Source organism: Diprion similis, chromosome 1 (assembly GCF_021155765.1).
Source record: "Diprion similis isolate iyDipSimi1 chromosome 1, iyDipSimi1.1, whole genome shotgun sequence".
NCBI classification, from domain to species: domain Eukaryota; kingdom Metazoa; phylum Arthropoda; class Insecta; order Hymenoptera; family Diprionidae; genus Diprion; species Diprion similis.
In genome coordinates this window covers 3,729,013-3,749,718 of record NC_060105.1, presented here as the reverse complement: position 1 = coordinate 3,749,718, position 20,706 = coordinate 3,729,013, and the positions used below count along the sequence as shown (strand labels likewise).

The window sequence follows — 20,706 nt, the reverse complement described above, 5'->3', positions numbered from 1 at the left end:
TTAACGACAGAGAAATATAAAACACCTGGGAATGATAAGGAGACTATACATAGGTATAATAGCTGCGTAAGCTTTTGTCGCGATTGCACTAGGCAAGGACGAGTTTATTGCCGGCCGATACATATATATATATATATATATATATATATATATATATATATATATATATATATATATATATATATATATATATATATATATACACATATAGACACACATGTTATATACAGTACGAATATACAACCGTTCATATCGTATTGTTTTATTATCCGTATAATCATGAAATGAGCTACGATTAAGAAAACTTGGGAAAAAACAACGAAAATAAAACACGCCGGTGCAAAAAAGGAAAAAAAAAACTACCCCGTCATTTTTATCGTCAATCCAGGATTTCTAAGTAGAATGAAATTAATTAAACTTCCAATATGAATGCTTCTATCCATTTTCTTTTTCTGTCCAAGGCTCGCGCTATCTTCGTTTTTCGTTTTTCCTCTAATTTTATTCCCCACCCCTGAAACACTTCAGGACAATTCTATCCCGTAAAGTGGTTCAAATTTGCATATGCTGTCTACGTATATGTAATATATATAGAATATATGTATAAGAAAGTGTCAAAGAATATCAATATTTGCCTCTGTAAGGTAATATAATTTACCATATATATACACATAAAATTGAAACTCTATAAGACAGTGAGGAGGAACTTGTGTGTTGCTCGCGAATTTTTTCACGGAAAATTGACTCTAAACATGAAACGAATCGACAGTTTCTTTCTCCCGCTCTTCTTTTGCTCTACACGTGTTTAGGGTCAGTTTAAACTATGTTGCAAGAGGTTTGGTGTTGCGTTTCAGTGTGGGCGGAGGGCGACTTCCGGGACAGCAACAACGGGGCCTTGACCGGACTGGACTCCAGCGGTCACGGAGCTCACACACCGGGTGGCAGCACCCCGAGCACCCCTGGTGCTACACCCACGACACCGTCGGGAGGATTTTCCTCAGCGCAGCAGAGGAATCGTTCCAACAACACGCACAGGCCGGATATACGGAAAGGTGAGTGGCGGCCAAAGTTATTTTCTTCCACGATCATTGAAATTCTGCGAAGCTTCGGGAACAGGCGCGACACAATCGGACACGATCATTTTCGATATGGTATCAACGGCGTTGCTGCGATTTTAAAAATGAAATGTAGTTCGTATCACAACGCGAATGAACTGTAACTAAAATTCGCAATTTCTAAGCTGAAAAACACTCGCAACAAAGAAAATCAGTTGAACTAGTTTCGTCCTTTCTTCTTATCAAGTTTACGACAACACCCTCCGGGTCTTGTTGGTGAACCATACATTTTCCAAGCCTGAAGTCTGTTTGTTCGTCGAGGACCACCTCGCATACTGTTTACCGATCACTTAGCGTCCCCTGATCTCTTCCGTACACGTGTTTACGGGGTTAAAAAAAGAAGAAGAAAATAAAACAAGGTATAGAAAAAGAGCTCCCAAATACTAAAACACCTACGCTTAAGTGTGTTGAAAAATTTTCGCAAATATCCAAAAGCAAATTTAGTAACTATAACCGATCGGACTCCACGTCATCGTCGTCGTCGTCGTCGTCGTCGTCGTCGTTGTCGTCGAGGACCCTTATCTGTCAGACTAGCGTAATGTTTTGGGCGCCGCGACGCCGGGATGAAGACCTCATCCTCTCCCCTGTCCCCTATTGAACGTAGTTTGTTCGTTAGTTGGTTAGCGGTCGTGGGCCTCGCCGGGTTACCCGCGGGTTAGTTTTCTCCGTTAAATTTCCAGTCGGTATCACCATCAGCGAGGTTCGATGATAGCGGTCCGTTTGACCAGAGCCAATCCATCACGCGGCTGTCAGTACTGGCCGCGCTTAGGGGCCGGCTAGAGAGAAATAGGCGTGAGGGGCGGCGGGGGCGGGGGAGAAGGAGGAGGCGTACCCTCACCTGTCACCCTCACATTCACGGACTCCCCTGGTTTCATCCGTCTAGACGCAGGTAAACGAGAGGCTCATGAGCTCGATCGGTGTTGGTGTGCCCTATGTGGACGCTTAAAACCTATGCCGAACGAAATGCGGTATTTAGATTATCTATCAAAAGCACCGCGTGATCTGTCCCCGATACTCCGAGCTCTAGTAGGACTCTTTGATAAATTTTAGGCGAGCGTAAACAGACGTCGGAGTTTCACGCGTGCGTGAGGAGAGAATTTTTTGTTAGTTGGATCCAATGGTAATTCGTTGGGTCGAGAGATGTTGGTGCAGAGTCATTATGAGAGAGTCGTCTAGACCTTATTGGAGGAGAATTAATACTGTATCGTTGAATATAGATTGTTGAATTCTTTGTATTTACAGGTGTTCGGACGCCGACGGAAGTTAAACACGAGCTTGGATCGGCCGGTGGGGTTGTTTCGCCTGGAGGAGGTGTCGGGGTTAATGATGCCGAGGATAAGGATGGCAAGAAGAGCAAAAGACAGAGGAGGCAGCGGACGCATTTTACGTCACAGCAACTGCAGGAACTTGAAGCCACTTTTGCGAGGAATCGTTATCCAGATATGTCGACCAGGGAGGAAATCGCCATGTGGACGAACCTCACGGAAGCTCGCGTCAGGGTGAGTTGAGGACTTTGATTAAAAATGTTTTTACGACGATGTTAAGTCCCTGTACATATCGATGATAATTTATCCGAAACGAAGACGCGATGCGAATCAACTTTGGGCGACAATTTTCGAGATTTAAATTTCATCGAAGATGAAAACACTTCGTTGTCTCGCAATGAAAAAGTGATAGTAGGTAGATGTAAAATTACAAGAGTCGATATAAAAGTTACTCTTTCTTCCAAATCTCTGGGAAATCGCGCTACTCCTTTATCGAGACGTCTTCTTTAGCCTGCCAAGTCTAAATAACGACGTCGACGAGTTCTGGTCCGATGTCATGAGGGGTGCAAGGTAGTCTGGGTTTAGAAATATCTACACCAGACGTCTGCAACCTGCCGTTGGTAAAGCGCGCTATAAGATCCGGGCGAAGGGTCAAAATAACAAACTCTAATCCTCGAATATCTGAAGTATGGATATACGTACATCCTTCGGGGAGAATACAAGGCTGGCCATTGACTCGCCGGCCGTATATCGGTTACAAGCAAAACACTCGTCCTCGCATCCTGTCTCCATCAGGGGGTATAGCGCCAGGGCGGAGCCTCGGCACCTCTTCACGTCTTGACACACAACATCATCGTACTACAGTCCTCGAAGTAATCCTATATACCGTCTTGTCAGGATCTCGTTGAGCTCGCTCAAAAAATCGGCCGAATAACGAGAACCGATCTGGCTGCACGTTTGAATTTTGCGAGCCGATATACGTCCAGGAGTCATTGCGCCCCGAGAGGTTGGGGTCCACCCTGCCCAGGGGAGGATTGGGACGCTAAGCTCCCGCGGATTTACGGAACCACACACGGCGCAACAGTGGCGTCGACCTCGCGGCGAATGTTCGCCAAAATCTCGCAGATATCCAGCATCGCTGTTGCTGCACCTCTACAGTGGATCCTGCGGAACCCGACTGACCGCCAACCGCGTCGGTTCTTTATTGTAAATCGGTGATCCCCGTGAGGTCGTGGCTCTTTGTTTAACGCACTGGCAAAACAGCTAAAATACGATTACCGCGTTATCCGTCCGACGTTGCCGCCAAAGGTGGAACGGGCCGAAGTCACACCTCGTCTCCTATACTATCCTCACTCTCTAAGCCTTTCGCCATTCGGGAATTTATTTTATACACCGATTCTGCGCTGGACTAACTCTAACGCTTCCGCTGTTTATCACCCTCTCGAACTTCGACAGCTCACGATCACTCATTTCGATGCGGGATGGAAACATCTTTCTAATTATTTAATATCACGGGTTTCTCGTATGTATTTTCAAATTCAAATGAATATTTAAACAGCCTTGGGTATCTTCAGGGATGTACTAATTATAATTACCGTTAAATTTTACTTGAATTATGAAGCAATTTCTGTCGTCGGATGTTGACGGATTTTTGTTAAACGTGTAAGATGCGTGTAATTCACTAAATCTTTATTCGGTCAACGTATCATTGACAATGCGTTATAGACCAAGCCGAGTCTCCAAGATTTACAAGAGTTACAAAATCGTCGTGTGTGTCTGATCCGTAAATACTCGAGACAAACTTGTCCTCGTGTCGAGTACGACAATATTTCCCAACCAACGTGTTTCGCAGCGATAAATCTTCACGTCACATGTTATATATCCACCGTGAATTCGTTTCCAACAACGTTTACTTATACTGTTAAAAAGAATGAACTAATCAAATAAGGATTTCTAAAAAATGGGAATTAGAGCCAGGAAGTTAATAAATCCTGAGAGCCTGCTTGCGCAGAGCTCTGCAAGCTGACTTTCTCCTCGCTTTAAAATCGCTCCTTTTTCCACCTGAGAAAACTGTCCACCCCTTGGGTCGTCGCGTGGTTGCACTCACGTTATCTGCAAAGAGGCAGGCGTATGTTTCGGTTCGTGTCTATCTGCGGCGTGGCTGTCCCTCGTAATCCGGCGGTGATTAAGACCATAAATCCATCGGCGGATTAGTATGGCTGCTGCATCGCGCACTAAAACACATACACAGAGAGCGGAGAGGCACTGGCGATGGTGGCCGGATTGGAACACCCTGCAACCCTGCCGTCGGGCCGGAGAGAAGGTTGGTGGTGGCGAGGCGGGTACGAGGATGCGGATTACCGGGTGTCATCCGTATTCGCCGGGTTAGCGGCTGTCAGCGGAAACGCCGTCGGTGTATATATCAATTATTGCCAAGCCATACAGTGCTATGCCACATTTGCGCGATCTGCAAATTTACGCAATGCGATCCGTTGTTGGCAAATTGGTCTTTCAAACCGTTGGAACCACGGACAAATCGCTCATTCATGAATCGAAATCTCGGGACAACTTTCACGGTTCAAGGGTGCGGAGGAATCCCGAATCGCGGATCAATCGGAATTCACAATCCTTGAGACGAGGCTTTTGCACTCTAGAATTTTTCAAGCACGAAAGGAGCGACTCCTGCTGTATATTTGCATTGCAGTCGGCTCGAGGACCACTTCGACGAATCTTTAAAGTGAGGAAAGAGGTCGAATCGGTCCCTTTATTCATACGCCACCCCTTGTCTCGCCCACTCGACCATGCGCCATAAAATTTCACCATATATACTTATCGTAAGTTCCATTCGGCTGCCGGTGAGAACATTCTTTAGAATTCTTTAGTCCTGCATCTTTCGGGAAAGGGTGAAAATCGAGTTAGATTCTTACCGATATACTGTTATAGAACTTGACTTACACTGATCGTGACTCTGAGAATTTTTAATCGTTCGACGATGTTTTTGAATCCCATATAAACGAGACGCGTCGCGTAATCTTTGTGACAAAAATCGAGGGAAGGGGGCGGTGAAGGGGGACACGCAATTACACCTGTTTATTAATTTATGAATTTGAAAGATCCACTTTGAAACCGCCCTGCTGCTGCGGTATAAGCATTAAAAATCACGTGTTTCGCTTGAGCTCATAATCTCGTGTAATCTTTTGCAAAGTTGTTAATACTCACGGCTTACGGGTGTTAATTTAATATCCATACAGGTGCGCCAACATTGAATATCCGAATCCCAGTGGTGCAGCTATACGTTTCACTACCACAACGACGAACAGAACGAAAAAAAATCCATAAAACTCCCCGCTCTCTCTACTCTATTTCCACATTTTGCCGGTTACCGAACGATATACCTACACACATGTGTCCCTGTGCTGGTATATTAGGCAAACGTTAAGACTAATGACATTTGTAGCATATCCCATCGTCCAGCGTCGTTTTAACCATTTAACCATTTAACCATTTAACCTTTAACCACGTGTGTTTCCATTATCCTGAAAACGATGTCGGTTTTCACGTATTCTCGAATCAACACTCGCGACGTCGTGGAAAGTATCCGTAAAAGCTTTGCTGCGATAACATTTTTTAGATTATAAAAGAAAAAAAAAAAAAAAAAATATTTACATAGTTAATTTCGAGAAAAGACAAAGAAAAATTTAGAATTGTGTACAACGCTTTGTATACCTACCGCGACGATAAAATCGTATAAGAAGGGATATAACACGGGGAGGATATATAAAATGGTTTGGCAAAACGAAAAGAGTGCGATGCTCGTGGCGCAGCTGAGGCTGCGGTTCACGTTCACAGGCAATTACAAATAAGGGTCGTGGTGCCAAATCCTGTAGGATCATCGGGATCACATTAACGTTATATACCCACCTGACCTGCTCCACTGCGTTCCTGGTGGAGCCAGGCAAACTACCGCGGGAATGGAAAGATTATTTTAACGTTCGCGAAGTAGGCGACGGAGGCTCGAGAGCTTCCGTTTTCCAGATAAAGTAATCGAATATTTTCACACCACTCGAGGGGGATGATACCAGCCAAGAAAAAACCAATAGACCAATAGGTAACTCGAATTGTTCGCAGGTGGATCTTTTATCCCGTCGGATGAGAATTTTGGACTGAACAAATCCCACCGAGAAGAAAAAAAAAGCGTCACTAGCAAACGTGGAAAGTTCTTTTCGATCGCACGACCGACCGAATCAAATGGACTCCAGACACTAGAAGTAATAAATGTTCGAAATAGGCTTTCGTGAATTATGTGCGTACGCGTGTGGCGTGATACGATCTGGGCGTGGAACGTCGGCCGATATACATTTACTAATCGTTTTAAAAATACATGTTGTTATTCACGATCCCTACACCCAAACGGCTCTCATAATATAATTCTTTGAATCAGGCCCGGAGATTTGTCACGCTTAAACGTCTCGTTAACAAGAGCCTGGTATAATTCCTGAAGATCCCGTTCGTGTTTGCACGGCGTCGAAAACGTTTGTGAAGCAATTCAAACTTGCCCAGGTTTAATCGGTCGTTAGACATTTTCTCGAGAGAAATCTTCTTTTTTTTTTCCTTCAAAATCTACTATAACTACATGCCGTTGATTTTCCAGTCTCATCGTCTCGTTCCACTTCCATTTACGAGAGTCAAAGCAAATCGGTTTATGTAATACGCAAGTACATTAATGGTTCTCAATTTTGTTCTCACTCGTCGTTAGTAGTGTAGTTTGTGATCGTCAAGATCACACTTTCGCGGGAATACAATACGACCCTGTCAAGTCTAGATCATTCGCATGTTTTTGAGAAAGAAAAAAGACTTCCTCAAGTCAGATTCCATTTCTCAGAATATAAGAACGAACGATTTCCGAAACCCAATTCATTCCAGAGAAAATATGTCGCCGACTGTAAGCAACGCATATTTATAAGAAACGAACGCGATTCGTCAAGAGAATAGAGTCGGCGTTGTACGCACGCACGCACATACATACATACATTCATTCATACAAACATACCTCTATCCACTTCGCCGGTATTCGATGTGACGAATTTGCTCCGGATCCACTCCCGATGCGTTGTGTATCAACCGTACACCAGTCTCGCTCTTGAGGCCCTGGTGCAGGTGTAGGTGCAGGGTACACGTATAGAGAGAGAGAGAGAGAGAGAGAGAGAGAGAGAGGGAGGGAGGGAGGGCGGAGGGGGTGGATGCCACCCGAAGATATACGTATTCGCTGATCCATCTCGACGGCATAGTGAGATTTATGGAGAAGCTGCTGTTGGAAAGCGAGGTTTGCAGAACGTGGGACGAGGGCAGGGAATCTGAGAGGGAGGATCTCCCCTCGGGGTGAAGAAGGACTGAGGAGAGGAGAGGAGAGGAGAGGAGAGGCGAGGAGAGGAGAGAGTAAGAAGAACCGGGGGAAACCGCGGCACATCCAACCTGGCAGCCATGATGGCCGACGCTGGTTCGTTCGAAACGCGCAACGCGCAGCTGTCCGTGCAGCCGCGTATATATCCACCGGCGAATATTTCTCCGGTTCGCCTCTCGCTCCTTTATTTCTACTCAACCTCAGTTTCGTTATTTTTTATTTTTTCATTTCTTCTTATTTTTACCTATTTTTCAGTATTTTCACCGCCTCGGTATACGAGTATACCTTCTCGAATTACCCGAGACGCGGACTGCATCAAGAGAAGACTGAATCGTTCTTAGATTGAGGATCAAGTCTTTTTCCTATCACGTAGACGTTCATTACGGATCTCATATTTTGTACAATTTTTTCATCTGCTTTGGAGATTATTGATTATGCGGTGAAAACGGTTGATTCAGAGGATTTTACTCAATTTTATATCGCGTATATTTTATCTGTAAACGATGATTAGTGCACGCAGTTAAATCCGCGCCTGCAACTAATCGCACTTCGCGCACCGCCTCTTTCTTCGCAAAGAAAGTGGAAACGAGGGAATGTAGAAATTCTCGACTAACCATGTAGACCGATAATCTCTTGAACGTGCGGTTAAGGTGAAAAGAAAATGAAAATCACGAGGTGTTTAGAGATTTACCTTACATTCAAGGTAGAAAGGAGAGTCGTTTATCAGAAAAGAGGGCAGGAAAGATACCATCAATCTCACCTTGAACGGCAAACATTGGTTAGTCTCGCTTCGCTGCTGGTAGATGATGAAAAAAATGTAGAAATGAACCGCAGTGACGCGAAACTGGAGTACAAATGCACCGTTACAGGTATACGTAGGTATATGAAGGTGCTTTAGAGAGGTGGGCGAAAAATATTCAGGTAGACAGTACCTACCTATCGTCCTTTGGTCGCACTCGTCGAGAGTAAATAGGAAGGAGGGGGTGAGAAACACCGGCGCAAGATATAAGAAGTAGAAGAAGAAGAAGAATAAGAAGAATAAGAAGAAGAAGAGGAAAAGGAGGAGGATAAGGATGAGAAGGAGGAGGAAAGGGTGGCTCAGAGTTATGGATACTACTGCTCGGGGGTTGCGGCATCAAATCCTCGCGAAGCCCCGGATATCCGGCGGCTCCTTCACGGAATTTATTTTTAATGAAGTGGTGCCGCGCACGCGGTCACTTCTTCTTCTTCTTCTTCCTCTTTTTCGTATTCGTTTAGACGTTTAGTTTTCCTTACCTACATTTTCGTACACCGTGCAAATCGTCCTTGTTTCATTCGGTTCGACTGGTTTTCACGGCTGTTTTCCTCGTCCCTCGTGCGAGAGAAGCGCAAAAAAGAAACATGATGTATGTGAGAGAGTAAAGGGAAAAAAATGTATAAAAAAAAAAAGGAAAATGAAAATAGCGTGTGCTTTTGCAAGACGCGCGAAACGCGGTAGGCAGACGAGAAAAGCCGGTATTGCAGGCGAGGAGGACAAAGACGGAGATGGACGGAGGGATGGTGGGTAATATAATGATGGCGGCGGCTACCAGGCGGGGCGGGACTACGAGGGGATCAATATTATCCTCCTCCCTTCCTCCTCTCTCTATCGTTCTCTCTCTACGGCCCGTGCAGCTCCCTCCGGTTCTATCCTTTCGTTGCCCGATAGCTCGAAACTCCGGCACGCAATACACCAACATTCCCCGATTCCTCTTGGCGGTGCGCACGGAATCTCGTCAGAGAGGAAATCTCGCGTGAACTTTGTCGATATTGCGAAAAAACAAAGAGAAAGAAAAGTGGAAGAAATATCGCGCATAATTGCAGTTGGCACGATTTTTCTTCGGATCTTGGAATTCGGGACGTAAGGAAGTGCGAACTGGTCCAAGAAGCGGACGTCCATAACAACGGTATAAGAAAACGTTAATTTCGTTGGGGGTCCGTCGAGTGATTGATGAGCCTACGGACCACAGTCTCATTACAGTTATATAAGCTTCCGTAGATTGAGCCTGGTGCAGGAGCTTTGCGGGAGGGCTGCAGGATGCGGAAGGAAACGAGGTCCAGGGGAACGCGAGGGACACTGTGATTTGATGAGATTTTATTGCCGTCCTGACGTGTTGTTCGGCCCTCAAGACGACCTCGTCACCAGACACCAGCTACCCTCCAACAGCAACTTTTGCTCCCCGATTCGAGCGACTGTATATTCTATAATAGAGATTGTCGCAGAAATCTACCCCCAACCCCCTCTTCCGAAACAAAAAAAAATGAATAAAAAATTCCCAACGGCGATGCTAATTCGGATACGAGGAGTTGTGGACGGAACCCTTTGCCGGAAGTCGTCGGCGCAGCTTTTCAAGCTCGCATTTTCGCGCCGGAGAAACTTTACGAGGAAGAAGTATCCGAGGCTCTTCGCACTATATACCTGCCAGAATCCTGTGATACCGTTAAACTTTATGGGCGCGGCCTTACCTCCTGCCGCTTGCAGCCCAGCCTCGCCTTCCGTCCCAACCTCTGCCCTTGCCCTGGCCTTATTGATTCCCAAGCTCGCATCTTCCGCCTACGTTCAGTTCTGCTGTTGTGTTACAGAGAGTTGACTCCCTTGCTGGCTCAACCAGCTCTCGCCCTCCGCGCCCTCCGCGCCCTCCGCGCACTCCGCGCTTTCACCCTTCGCCCTCACCCTCAGCCTCACCCTCCCCCGTACGACTCCTCCACAATAACTCTTTCACATCCACGCGAGGTATCCTCTGTTGTGTAGCTTTCTATACTGACGCGGCAATATCCAGGAGTGAAACGGATCCCTCTTTCTGATTAAGGAACTCCGAATCACCTTCGAGGAACGGTTACATTTCCACCTCTAAGGTATCGATATTGTTTCCTTCGTATAAGGGATTATAGAAATAACGGGTCATTTTCACTCCTGTAATTGGTGATTCGATCCTAACGTTGTTTAGAATACGGATCCAAAGGTTAACGGCAGCATTAAGCGAAGTTTCGTTGTCTTTCGTAGTTCCTTGCTCCACGGACACACAACGATACCGAGATCCTGATTATTGTCTGCACATTTTTGAATAAACGACGGTCTTCTACACTCGTGATCGAGTACTTGTACCTTTTGTGATTTTGAAATTCTGTACTTTCCATTACACAACGCCTCATCAGTACAAGTGTTTCGACATTTGGTATAATACTCACTACTTTAATTGATACTGACGATGAGTTTTGGGAAAATGAATGCAATTCTTCAAAGTCTTCGTTAGGTTGTACAAAAACTATACTCAACAGTAAATAATTTCAAAACCAGGACAGTTCACTTCCGAAAACGGCTGCATCGGGTCAACGATCAAAGAGCCGATGAGAGGCTTAGATTAAAAGATAAGGGAGTTGATTCACCGTCCGCGCGTGTAGAGAGGTGAACCAAATCGTGAGATGAGAGAGAGGTGGGCGTCCTTGATGGAGCAGTATACCTATACCATAGGCGGTATGGAACAGCGAGGACATTACTCTTCATTAGCCTGTTACCCTCATTCAATGATTCGTCGCGCCTCTTAGCGTTTCCGCGACGCGATCGCGAGGCCATCCATCTTGAGTCGGTCCCAGCGCTCCTTGGTTCCGCCAGTAGATATACTACAGCGTCTCGTCTTATACGTATATATATATATCCACGTATATATACATATATATATACACACACACATATTTAACAGTAACGCGGTAGCTCGGCGTGTAGTAGGTACGGGGTGTGCAACCAGCCGTGTAATTGTTGCCGGAGGGGATGTTCCCCTTGGCAACGTACGCCGCCGCCCCCAGAACCAAGGGCTGGAAAAAGCTGACGCGAGGTTTCCGTCGTAGAAGAGAGCCGTCGGGGGGATGTGGCGGCGCGCTCGATCTCGCGAAAGATCCCGACCGGCGATGCATTGCTATAATATTCCTTACCTTCAAGTAACAACTCCCTATAAACACATTTTTCGTAACTCTGGTTTCAGGTGTGGTTCAAGAACAGACGAGCGAAGTGGCGAAAGCGGGAACGCAACGCGATGAACGCCGCCGCAGCCGCGGCCGCAGACTTCAAGTCCGGCTTCGGTACCGCCAGTCTGAACGGCTTCATGACCCAACCCTTTCCGGACGCCGACGCCCTCTACAGTTCGTACAGTTCCTACAACAATTGGGCAGCTAAGGTGCCCTCACCCCTGAGCAGCAAGAGCTTTCCGTGGCCGGTGAACCCCTTGGGTTCGGTGGTACCGACGGCCTCTCACCACCACCATCACGCCCAGGTCAGCCCGGTGAACTGCTTCAACGCCGCGGCGACGTCTGTCGCCGGAAGCCACGTGGGCGGAATGTCCGTGTCGGTGGGTCAGGCGGCGACCTCGATGCTTCCGGGGATGGGGTCGGGCCTGGGGGTCGCTGGGTCGCCCGTCGCTGCCTCGGGGGCGGCGTGTCCTTACGCGGCGCCGGCGGCGCCCCACCCCTACGGACCCCCGGTTTACACCCCGCATCACAGGACGGCGGCGGCACCGGAAACGTGCAACGTAATGTCGAGCAGCATCGCTTCGCTCCGGCTCAAGGCGAAGCAGCACAGCAGCGGGTTCAGCGGGAGTCCGTACAGCACGGGGGGTACGACTGGGACCACCGGGGGCAGCATCAGTCCCGTAAGTTCGAGGGCCTCGTCGGTCGGGGGTCTCAGCGCCTGCCAGTACGCCCTGACGACGGGGACCAACCCCCACTCGCCGGGACCCGACCACGGCAACGCGACGGCCAGGGCCCAAGTCTGAGGCGAGGCGGGGGCTGCGTCGAGCCCCCACCAGACACCCGCGACGGCCGTATCGCAGGCCGGAGGAACCGGCGTAGCCCACGGGAGCAACGGTAACAAGGGACACCAGCTTCAGACCGAGTGACCCAGGCCCCGGTCCGCCGCCTCGCCCGCCCTGTCGTCGACACCTTCGTCGACGGCGTCGCCCTCGCCGTATCTTCTGTACGACGAGGAAGCCTCGGCGGCGGACCCCAGGGCCTTCCAGGACGACGGACGCACCCCCGCCGGAGGCGCGGGACTCGCCGGTTACTGGCAACACGCGGCCACCACCGCTGCCGCCGCCAGTTACTGGCCATCCCTACTCGACTGCTGGACGTCGCCATCCGTCGCCAACGGACCCCAGCAGCTGGCCCTACCGAGGGATGAAAACCGCGGTCTCCAGTAGGACGGAATTTTTTTATTTTCATTTCTTCTTTTCCCTGCAATTCGGTTCGAACTATGCCGGATTATCGATGCAATGAAGGAGACGATTAAGGAGAGTCGGACGTATAGATTGATCGTACAACGCGGATGGGGTAGAAAGGGATGGATGTCGAAATATCAAACTCGCGCGCTGTACAGCGGGTGGATTGTTCGTGTGGAAAAGGACGCAGCTGCCGTAGATCGCGATTATTACATCGCGTCGTTGATCATGTACGGTCGATATGTATAAATTATATTCTATGTTAAATTCTCGTACGGATCGCGTTGCTTTACTCACTACTCTGTAGATAATTGTATAGTAGGCACCCATGCGGCGTGCGTATATTAATATGTATACCAAATTGTTATATTATTATATCAGGATCATAAAATAAATCGTAATGAATATATATTAATAGTAATAATAACAACAATAATAATAACGATAACAACAATAATAATAACAATAACGATAATAATATTAATTATAGTTATAATAATAATAAGTTTGATGATGCTGATGATTATGATTATGATGATGATAATGATGATGATGATGATGACGATGATGAAGGTGATGATTATGATGATGATGAAGGTAATGATGATGATGATGATGTGGGTGATGATAATATTGATCACAGTGGTAATAATATTATTAATAATAATGATAATGATGATACCATTGCTAATAACAATAATAATCATTGTTATTATTAGTATGCGGTAATGAACCTAATAGTAGTAGATGTAACAATAACAATAATAATAACAATAATAATAATAATAAAAAATGAATTAATAACAATAATACGTGAATAATACAATTATAAACGTTCAGCAAATACCAAATGTTAGTTCGTTAAGCGATGGATATGAGGCGTCGGGCTGTTTTGCAAAAAGCGACTCGTGGTGTACAGTATATCTATAACGAGCACAGATCATTCTAGTAGTTGGCCGTATCCTACGACATACATACTATTGCTATTAATGATTAATTATATAAACAATATTCTGTATCTTTACACGGTGTTTGGTCTGGATCGTGGTTTGTGAAAAAATTCTTTATCCTCTTCTTCGCAAAGGTTGATGCACGTAAAAAGATGTGGATACATGTTGAAAAGACAAGGTTCAATGTTTGATTTTCGATGACTAGAGTCTCGTTGAAATTTTTTTTTTGGATTAATCAGTCTGGATTATAAGGAAATTCTCCGAAGCACCTGGCGGCTCGTCGAAAAGACGATTTCCTTAATTAAAGGCTTAGTAGAGTTGAATGTTGTTGATTGATTGATTAAAAATGACTGAAAACTTAATCGAAAATAAAAGGATTCAAGATAAAGTTACGTTGGCTATATTTTTTTGTTACCGAATGCAACGAATTATAAGTTCAAATCGTTGATAGCAGCCAGATGGGAAAAGATGAAGAAGAAGAATAAAAGTAAGATTGAACAATTTAAACGCCAAATGATGCCATAATTATGTTGTATGAGGTACACCGTGCGTGCACGAAAAACGTCTGCAGCTGTTTTACATGAATACCGATATCGTACAAAATGTTCGTTGAAGTAACGTGCATTGTACAAAAAATTTTATCTTCAAGCGAGTGACTATGCCGGGCTGTGTCGAAAACGTTGAGGTGTAATTTAAAATTTCATGTACGTGCGTTTCGTCGTATAAAATTAAGACCAACGGAGTAAAGGGAAAAAGAGATGAGAAAACGAGTTAATATTAATAATAATAATAATAATAATAATAATAATAATAATAATAATAATATTAATGATAATGATAATAATAATAATAATAATAATAATCTATACCGATCCTTTGAATCACTCACTCGCTCCATGTGTACGCGTTCCTTATATAAAACTCGACGGACAATCGTCGAAGGGTTCCGTTTGTAATCTAGTCACAATAAAAACCAATTCTATTCTACTCGTAGCCTTAATCGGTGTATTTTTTATATTTTCCTCGCCTGTGTATTATCCTTGGCTTCTGCCTTCAATCCGCATTTAATACACCGTCGTAATTTATTTATTGTTTGTTTGTTTATTTGTTTTCCGGACATAAATATCTTCGGATGCACCTTTACCTGCAAGTCAAAAAAAATTTGACTCCCTCTGACTATTTTCGTTGACGGAAAAAGAAACAGAAATTTAAAAAAGGGGATCAAAAAGCCGCCCGAAGAAAAGCTCCTCGGATCTCTGTGACTGGGTTTGTGTTTAGACTATTTAATCATTCTAAATACCAGCTATTATTGTTGACGCTGCCTTAATATGCCGCGAGCTTAAACGCTTTGTGAGCTTAATGAGATGACGAGTTTCATTGAAGGGATATTTAACACCGAATATAATTAACATACATATAGATTTTTGTAATAATTACTAACTAACTGTTGTCAATAGTTGAACATCCATAAGGTTTCAAAAAATAATTGCAACCTGACTAAAGTTGTGTTTTTATTTCTATTTTAAAAATCAACTCATTACAGTTTTTCAGTCAAAGGACGAATATAGCTTGTTGAAATTCCACTGTCATCGTATCGCGATATAGCGCGATTAAACAGACGATCGAACAACAATTAATTCACAGGTATGACGAATTGACCATAACTGTGACAGTTACGGCAATGAATCGTGGATTATAGTAATCACCATTCGCGGTCTGTGTTTAAATAACTAGACATCGTCGAAGCCAATAGTGACATCTGAACACCCTTATAGCTTTCACTTCAAATTCCGAAATAACGTTACGATTGTCCGATTCGTTCAGCCTTTTAGTGCCGATTTTCTAAATTGAACAACGCGATGCGACGCAGCGTCTGCAAACTCCAGAACAGACGGAGCGAGAATTTAACGACGCTAATTCATTTGAAAGCAAAACAATGTAGCGCCATGCCTGATATTTTCTAAAACTCCTTAGGCGATTAGCATTGAAGACCCACCTCCTCCCCTCTCCCTTCGCTCTTCATCCCCCAAAGTAATCAACTATTCATCCGCTTTACTCGCGGGCACAGGTTCCATAGCTTGCAGGGTGCTAACGACTTGTATATGCATAATAGTTTCATTGCAAATGCAAATTGGCATCCATCCGTCGCTCTCTTGCCAGCATCTGTAGTAGGTACTTCTGCATCTTAGCGATCACATGTCTTATAAAGATATATTATATTATATATGTATATAATATATATATACATATCGATTTATCCCTAAATACGTGAACATTTATTAGCTCGCGTGTGATGCACAGTACCAAATAGTGGTCGGCACGTTCCGTATTACGTTGCTCTTATACACACCGAGAAGAAAGATCGCGGATAGAGAAGCGAAGAGAAGAGAAGAGAAGAGAAGTGGAGATGGTTGGAGAGGGGCGGGAAGGGGAAGCGAGGGAGGCTGCAGGGGTGGACCAAGGGGCGATAAATTATGCACCCTCTCTCTGTCAGTGGAAGCGGGGTTCACCGCGTTGGGGTACCAGTGAGTCGGCTGGGCTGGAAAGGGCCGACTTGGTAACCCCAACACGCAAACTAAACTAAACGCGTATTACACTGCAGTATCGTCGTCGCTCGCTAATGTTATATCCATTACGATATATTATGATCCGTATGTTCCCCATTACGTAATCCCAACCCCCTGTCTGTCCGCCGAACCCCGCGGTCCATCTCCCTTTAAATTTCTGCGTATATACGTATACATATATAAGCGCGAATCCGTCTGCCGATCTCTATACATATAATTCCTAGGCTAATCTAGTGTTTATAATCTCGTCTCAATGACTTCGAGACACTGCAAGGTATCGCTATTTAAATTATATTTGTATAGATCGTAGATATATACTAGTTTGGAGATGTTCGAGAGATCAGATTTGACTTTGTTACAGTTGAATTGTTTTTCTCAACTAGAGTCCATTTCTTTCAGTTCGGAACTAATCAGCAACAGTTTTTCATTACTAAACGAACAAGCCTTATCAAACTCGTTTTAGCGTACTGGACATCGTTTTTGTAAATGATGGCGGTTGAGCAGAAATGATGAAATGATAATTGTTTAGAAAATTATTTACACTGATCTGATTTCAACCGTCGATTTAATGGATAAATTGAATAGAGTTCGAGAAAACCGGGAGTTTGATTCGTTTAGTTATATTGTACAATTGTTTTGACAATATGAATGATTGAAGTTTTCAAAAAGTAACCAGTACGTGATTGAATTTTCATAATTTTACTTATTTGGGAAATTGAATTAATTCCAGTATAAATCGCGATACTTAATATGGTTAACCCATGTTAAAATCACACGTAGTAATACAAGTTGAAAGAAAAGAACAAAACTACCCTTAATATTATCGCGACGAACGAGTCCATATAAAATTCCCTTCGATAAGTAGATATTATTTACGTATAAATTTAATCAACGGTTTATCCATAATTGTCAAAAATTCTATCAACTCCCTGAAACAATCAGCGGATTGGCGAGGATCGTTTTCCTTTATTGTCCTACACGCAATCACTTTGAAACGGTGGAAAATGACTCGAGATTGCTTGCGGACAAAGAACGAGGGTAAACATCCCCAGAGTGTATGAAGATGTTGCGTGTAGACGATGGGACCAGAAGGCTGACAGTGCGACGACGATGGGGTAGGGGTAAGATGATGGCAGGGGAGGGCGATAAGGGGAAGGTGAGGGGGGGTGGGGGGTGGTGGGGCGGGGTAGGATATTCACCAGCATTACCCGCGTATCGGGTTTTATTCTCTGGGTAAATCCGTGGATCTCAACGGCAGCACTGCTACGGGTTTCGGTATAATAATACGCCAAGAAACGGGGCGACACACGTACAGGGTGTTGAAAAATTTTCAAATCTCGAAGGCAAGCTTGATTATAAGTATGACATCGTAGCAGAGACGCGAGTTTTACTGATCGGTACTCCGTTTCTTTCGTTTCAATGATGGCCTCGAAATTCAAACCTTCTTCTAATTCATGTCACGTGCAGAAATGAAGCTGAATTTTTTTACCCAGCCACCATGTAGAGGCCGAAGTCAGACGAGGTATTTTGCGCATGTATATATCCACGCGGAGGAAAGGTAGGTAGGTTGGTTGGTTGGTTGGTTGGTTGGTAGATATAGTTTGAGAACGGACCAGGAAGACCCGGGACCTGGGGATGATGTTGGCGCATATTCTTAGCGGAGGTCCCACTGTTAGGGGGTTGACTGGGATCGCACTTTGCCCTTCCGATGCTCATTTAAATGTCCTGGGATTCTGGGTAACTGGGACTATAGTGTCGGGGTACCCAAATTTCGAATTACCCAGGCAGGCAAGACAGTCTCTTCGCTGGTTTGCTCGCGGGGATGGAATTTAAACCCGTCGTTTATTCTCTGCAGAAGAATATCCTACCAATTTGCCATCCCTGCGACTTTGACGATTGTTGCAGATTTCATTGCCCCCGTCTAATATACCCAACGAGAAAACTTCACTTTGGCATAAACGGGTGCTCGAACTAACGTCCGATCATCTACTCGAATTTTTATCTGTTCATTAGCTCATTTGATAGTATAGAATTGGTATTTGTTACGGGTAAAAGGTTCTTTTAAACGTCGATATACGTCTTTTTACGGTCTTAGTTTGAGGACGCATTGGAATAGAAAAATAAATTAATCGTGAGATGGGTTTGTTGCATGTTGTAAATCATTTCGTTTATATCGAGTAGCGATCGACGTTGGTGACGATATAAAGGAATCATATTATGTGCGGTGTAATTTTATTTGATATGAAGAATAAAAGACGACTTCTCTACTGGGAAGATGAAATTAAACTCAGTCTTCATTGAAACAATCTCATACACTTGACGAGATTGTATAAAATTAAATATATTGCAGCTGAGAATGTTTAATTAGAAGGCAAACAGCAATTATACGAGTGCCTAGACAGATCTTATCATCCCGGCATAATAATTATAGCTCGTTCACGTACAGGCTGTGCGAAATTCTGTTTACCAAAAGGCTTTCCGACTTTATACCCCGTTCAAGATTGAATGCCAGAACGAGTACAAATGTGAGTTGGTTTGACGTTTCGTGTGAGTAGATTTGCGCATATGTTACACATGTACCCAGTCTAGAAACGTTTAGTAGGCTGTATTGTAAACTCTAGGATGATTTGTTGTCTAGGCAAATGGTATAATCTCACGTTAACTTATTTCTTCTTCAATAATTTTACGTCTTTTGTGTCTCTTCTCTCACTGCAGTGTAGAATATAACCCCGTGTTTTACAATTGAGGTACTCCTCGTTGCTTACAGCGGGACTCGCGTCTTTCGCTCTCAGATAAAATGGCAATTAACTTTAAAACTTGGGTAACGCGGCTCTTGCTGGAGGTAATAAAGATAGGCGTCGGTTTTATCTGCGCCAACATCTTCGGGGCCTTATCTTTCTTACCCCAGTGGCGTAACCGCGACGTTTGATATTCTCTATCGCAATAACGGGAAAGAACGGAATAAGGAATACAAAAATTCAACCATTCAACTGCAGATACCCCGAAGTGCAAAATAAACGGTGGAGAACATTCTCGCCAAAATGTGCGAACGCCTCTGTCTGCTCGCTGCTACATGTTACATGCAAATACACTCGAGGTATCACGCAGAGATCACGATGACACGCTTACGTCTGGGCGTGATCGACGTTTCGTTCGTTTCACGGAATCTTGTTGCTGTCTTTTCTCTCTCTCCGATAATTCGAATTACGTTATCCAGGCAACGCTGAATTTTCTACAACGATTGCTGGGGAAAATTCCAAGTGATTTACTGCCTGGTTTTCCGGTCCCATCGGTAAACGACGCCACGTACGATCGCGTCATTCTATATAAAACAGATAGAAGTTCGGCACGCATCCATCATGCAGCGTTGGCATCCACCTCTAATCTAAAGCTTTATCTAACGTACTATTGATTATTCGTCAGACAAAATGTCACACTACTTTTAAATGATGTTACGCTAGTCCGAAATTATGTTACACTCTCCTAAAATCTGACGGCTTTTCATCTTCCGCTTTAATTCTACGTCCTTGTAAATCGATCGATTCGATTTTTTGGTTTAAATACTGTCTTTCGAGATCCTCAGATCTTAAGTGCATGGTGAACAGAAGTTGTTTACAAAAAATCTCGTTCGCCATAACAGTTTTTTTTTTGTTTTTTTTTTTAAACCTGATGGGTTAAATTATACAGTAATTTTGAAATACCCATGTCGAAATCAATTGAAAATTGACTTTATTCGACGATCGAAGAAATCGAACTAAAAATGCATCCTCGTAGCCTGCCAATCAGCGACGGATTTTTGCAATTCGTTCGATTTCCAGCGTATTTCCGCCAAATCCCTTCCGGAGTGAAGCGTCCGCAGGTCTGCAGGGGGTGGCGAGGGTGGCTGGCGATTGTCGGCCAATTACCGTTCCGTGGCTGCAGGCTTCCGCGTACCGTACAGAGTGGATCAAGATGCCGCTAAAGTTATTTATTACCGGTACGAGCCGCCGCAGCCGTAGCCAGCAGCCTCCGATCCACCCCCGCAACCCCCGGTGTCTTTAGCTTTTCCGATCGCAAACTCATCGCTAGACCATCGCAGCCCCATCTGTCAGTGACCGTAAACCGGCCCGGCGAAACCCCGGCCCCGATATAAATTCTTCGAAGCTTAAGGGGTTATATATGTATACAGTCAGGAGGCCCAAAAAAA

At 44.6% G+C, this 20,706-nt stretch overlaps 2 protein-coding genes across 4 annotated transcripts in view; both read left to right on the top strand.

Annotated features, from left to right (window-relative positions):
• Positions 1-12,692, top strand: part of LOC124410364 (pituitary homeobox homolog Ptx1) — a 40,725-nt gene extending 28,033 nt beyond the window's left edge. For all 3 annotated transcript variants that reach the window (XM_046888877.1, XM_046888789.1, XM_046888703.1), the window contains exons 2-4: positions 852-1,049; positions 2,355-2,611; positions 11,777-12,692. In XM_046888877.1, the coding sequence (XP_046744833.1) occupies positions 852-1,049; positions 2,355-2,611; positions 11,777-12,562 (1,241 nt within the window). In that variant the 3' untranslated portion in view covers positions 12,563-12,692. The remainder of the gene's footprint in view (positions 1-851; positions 1,050-2,354; positions 2,612-11,776) is intronic.
• Positions 12,686-13,050, top strand: LOC124409019 (the record flags this gene model as incomplete). Its single annotated transcript, XM_046886409.1, has 1 exon — positions 12,686-13,050. A coding segment is annotated over one exon (300 nt), but the record flags the coding sequence as incomplete, so codon positions are not given.
• Between the last annotated feature and the right edge of the window lie 7,656 nt (positions 13,051-20,706).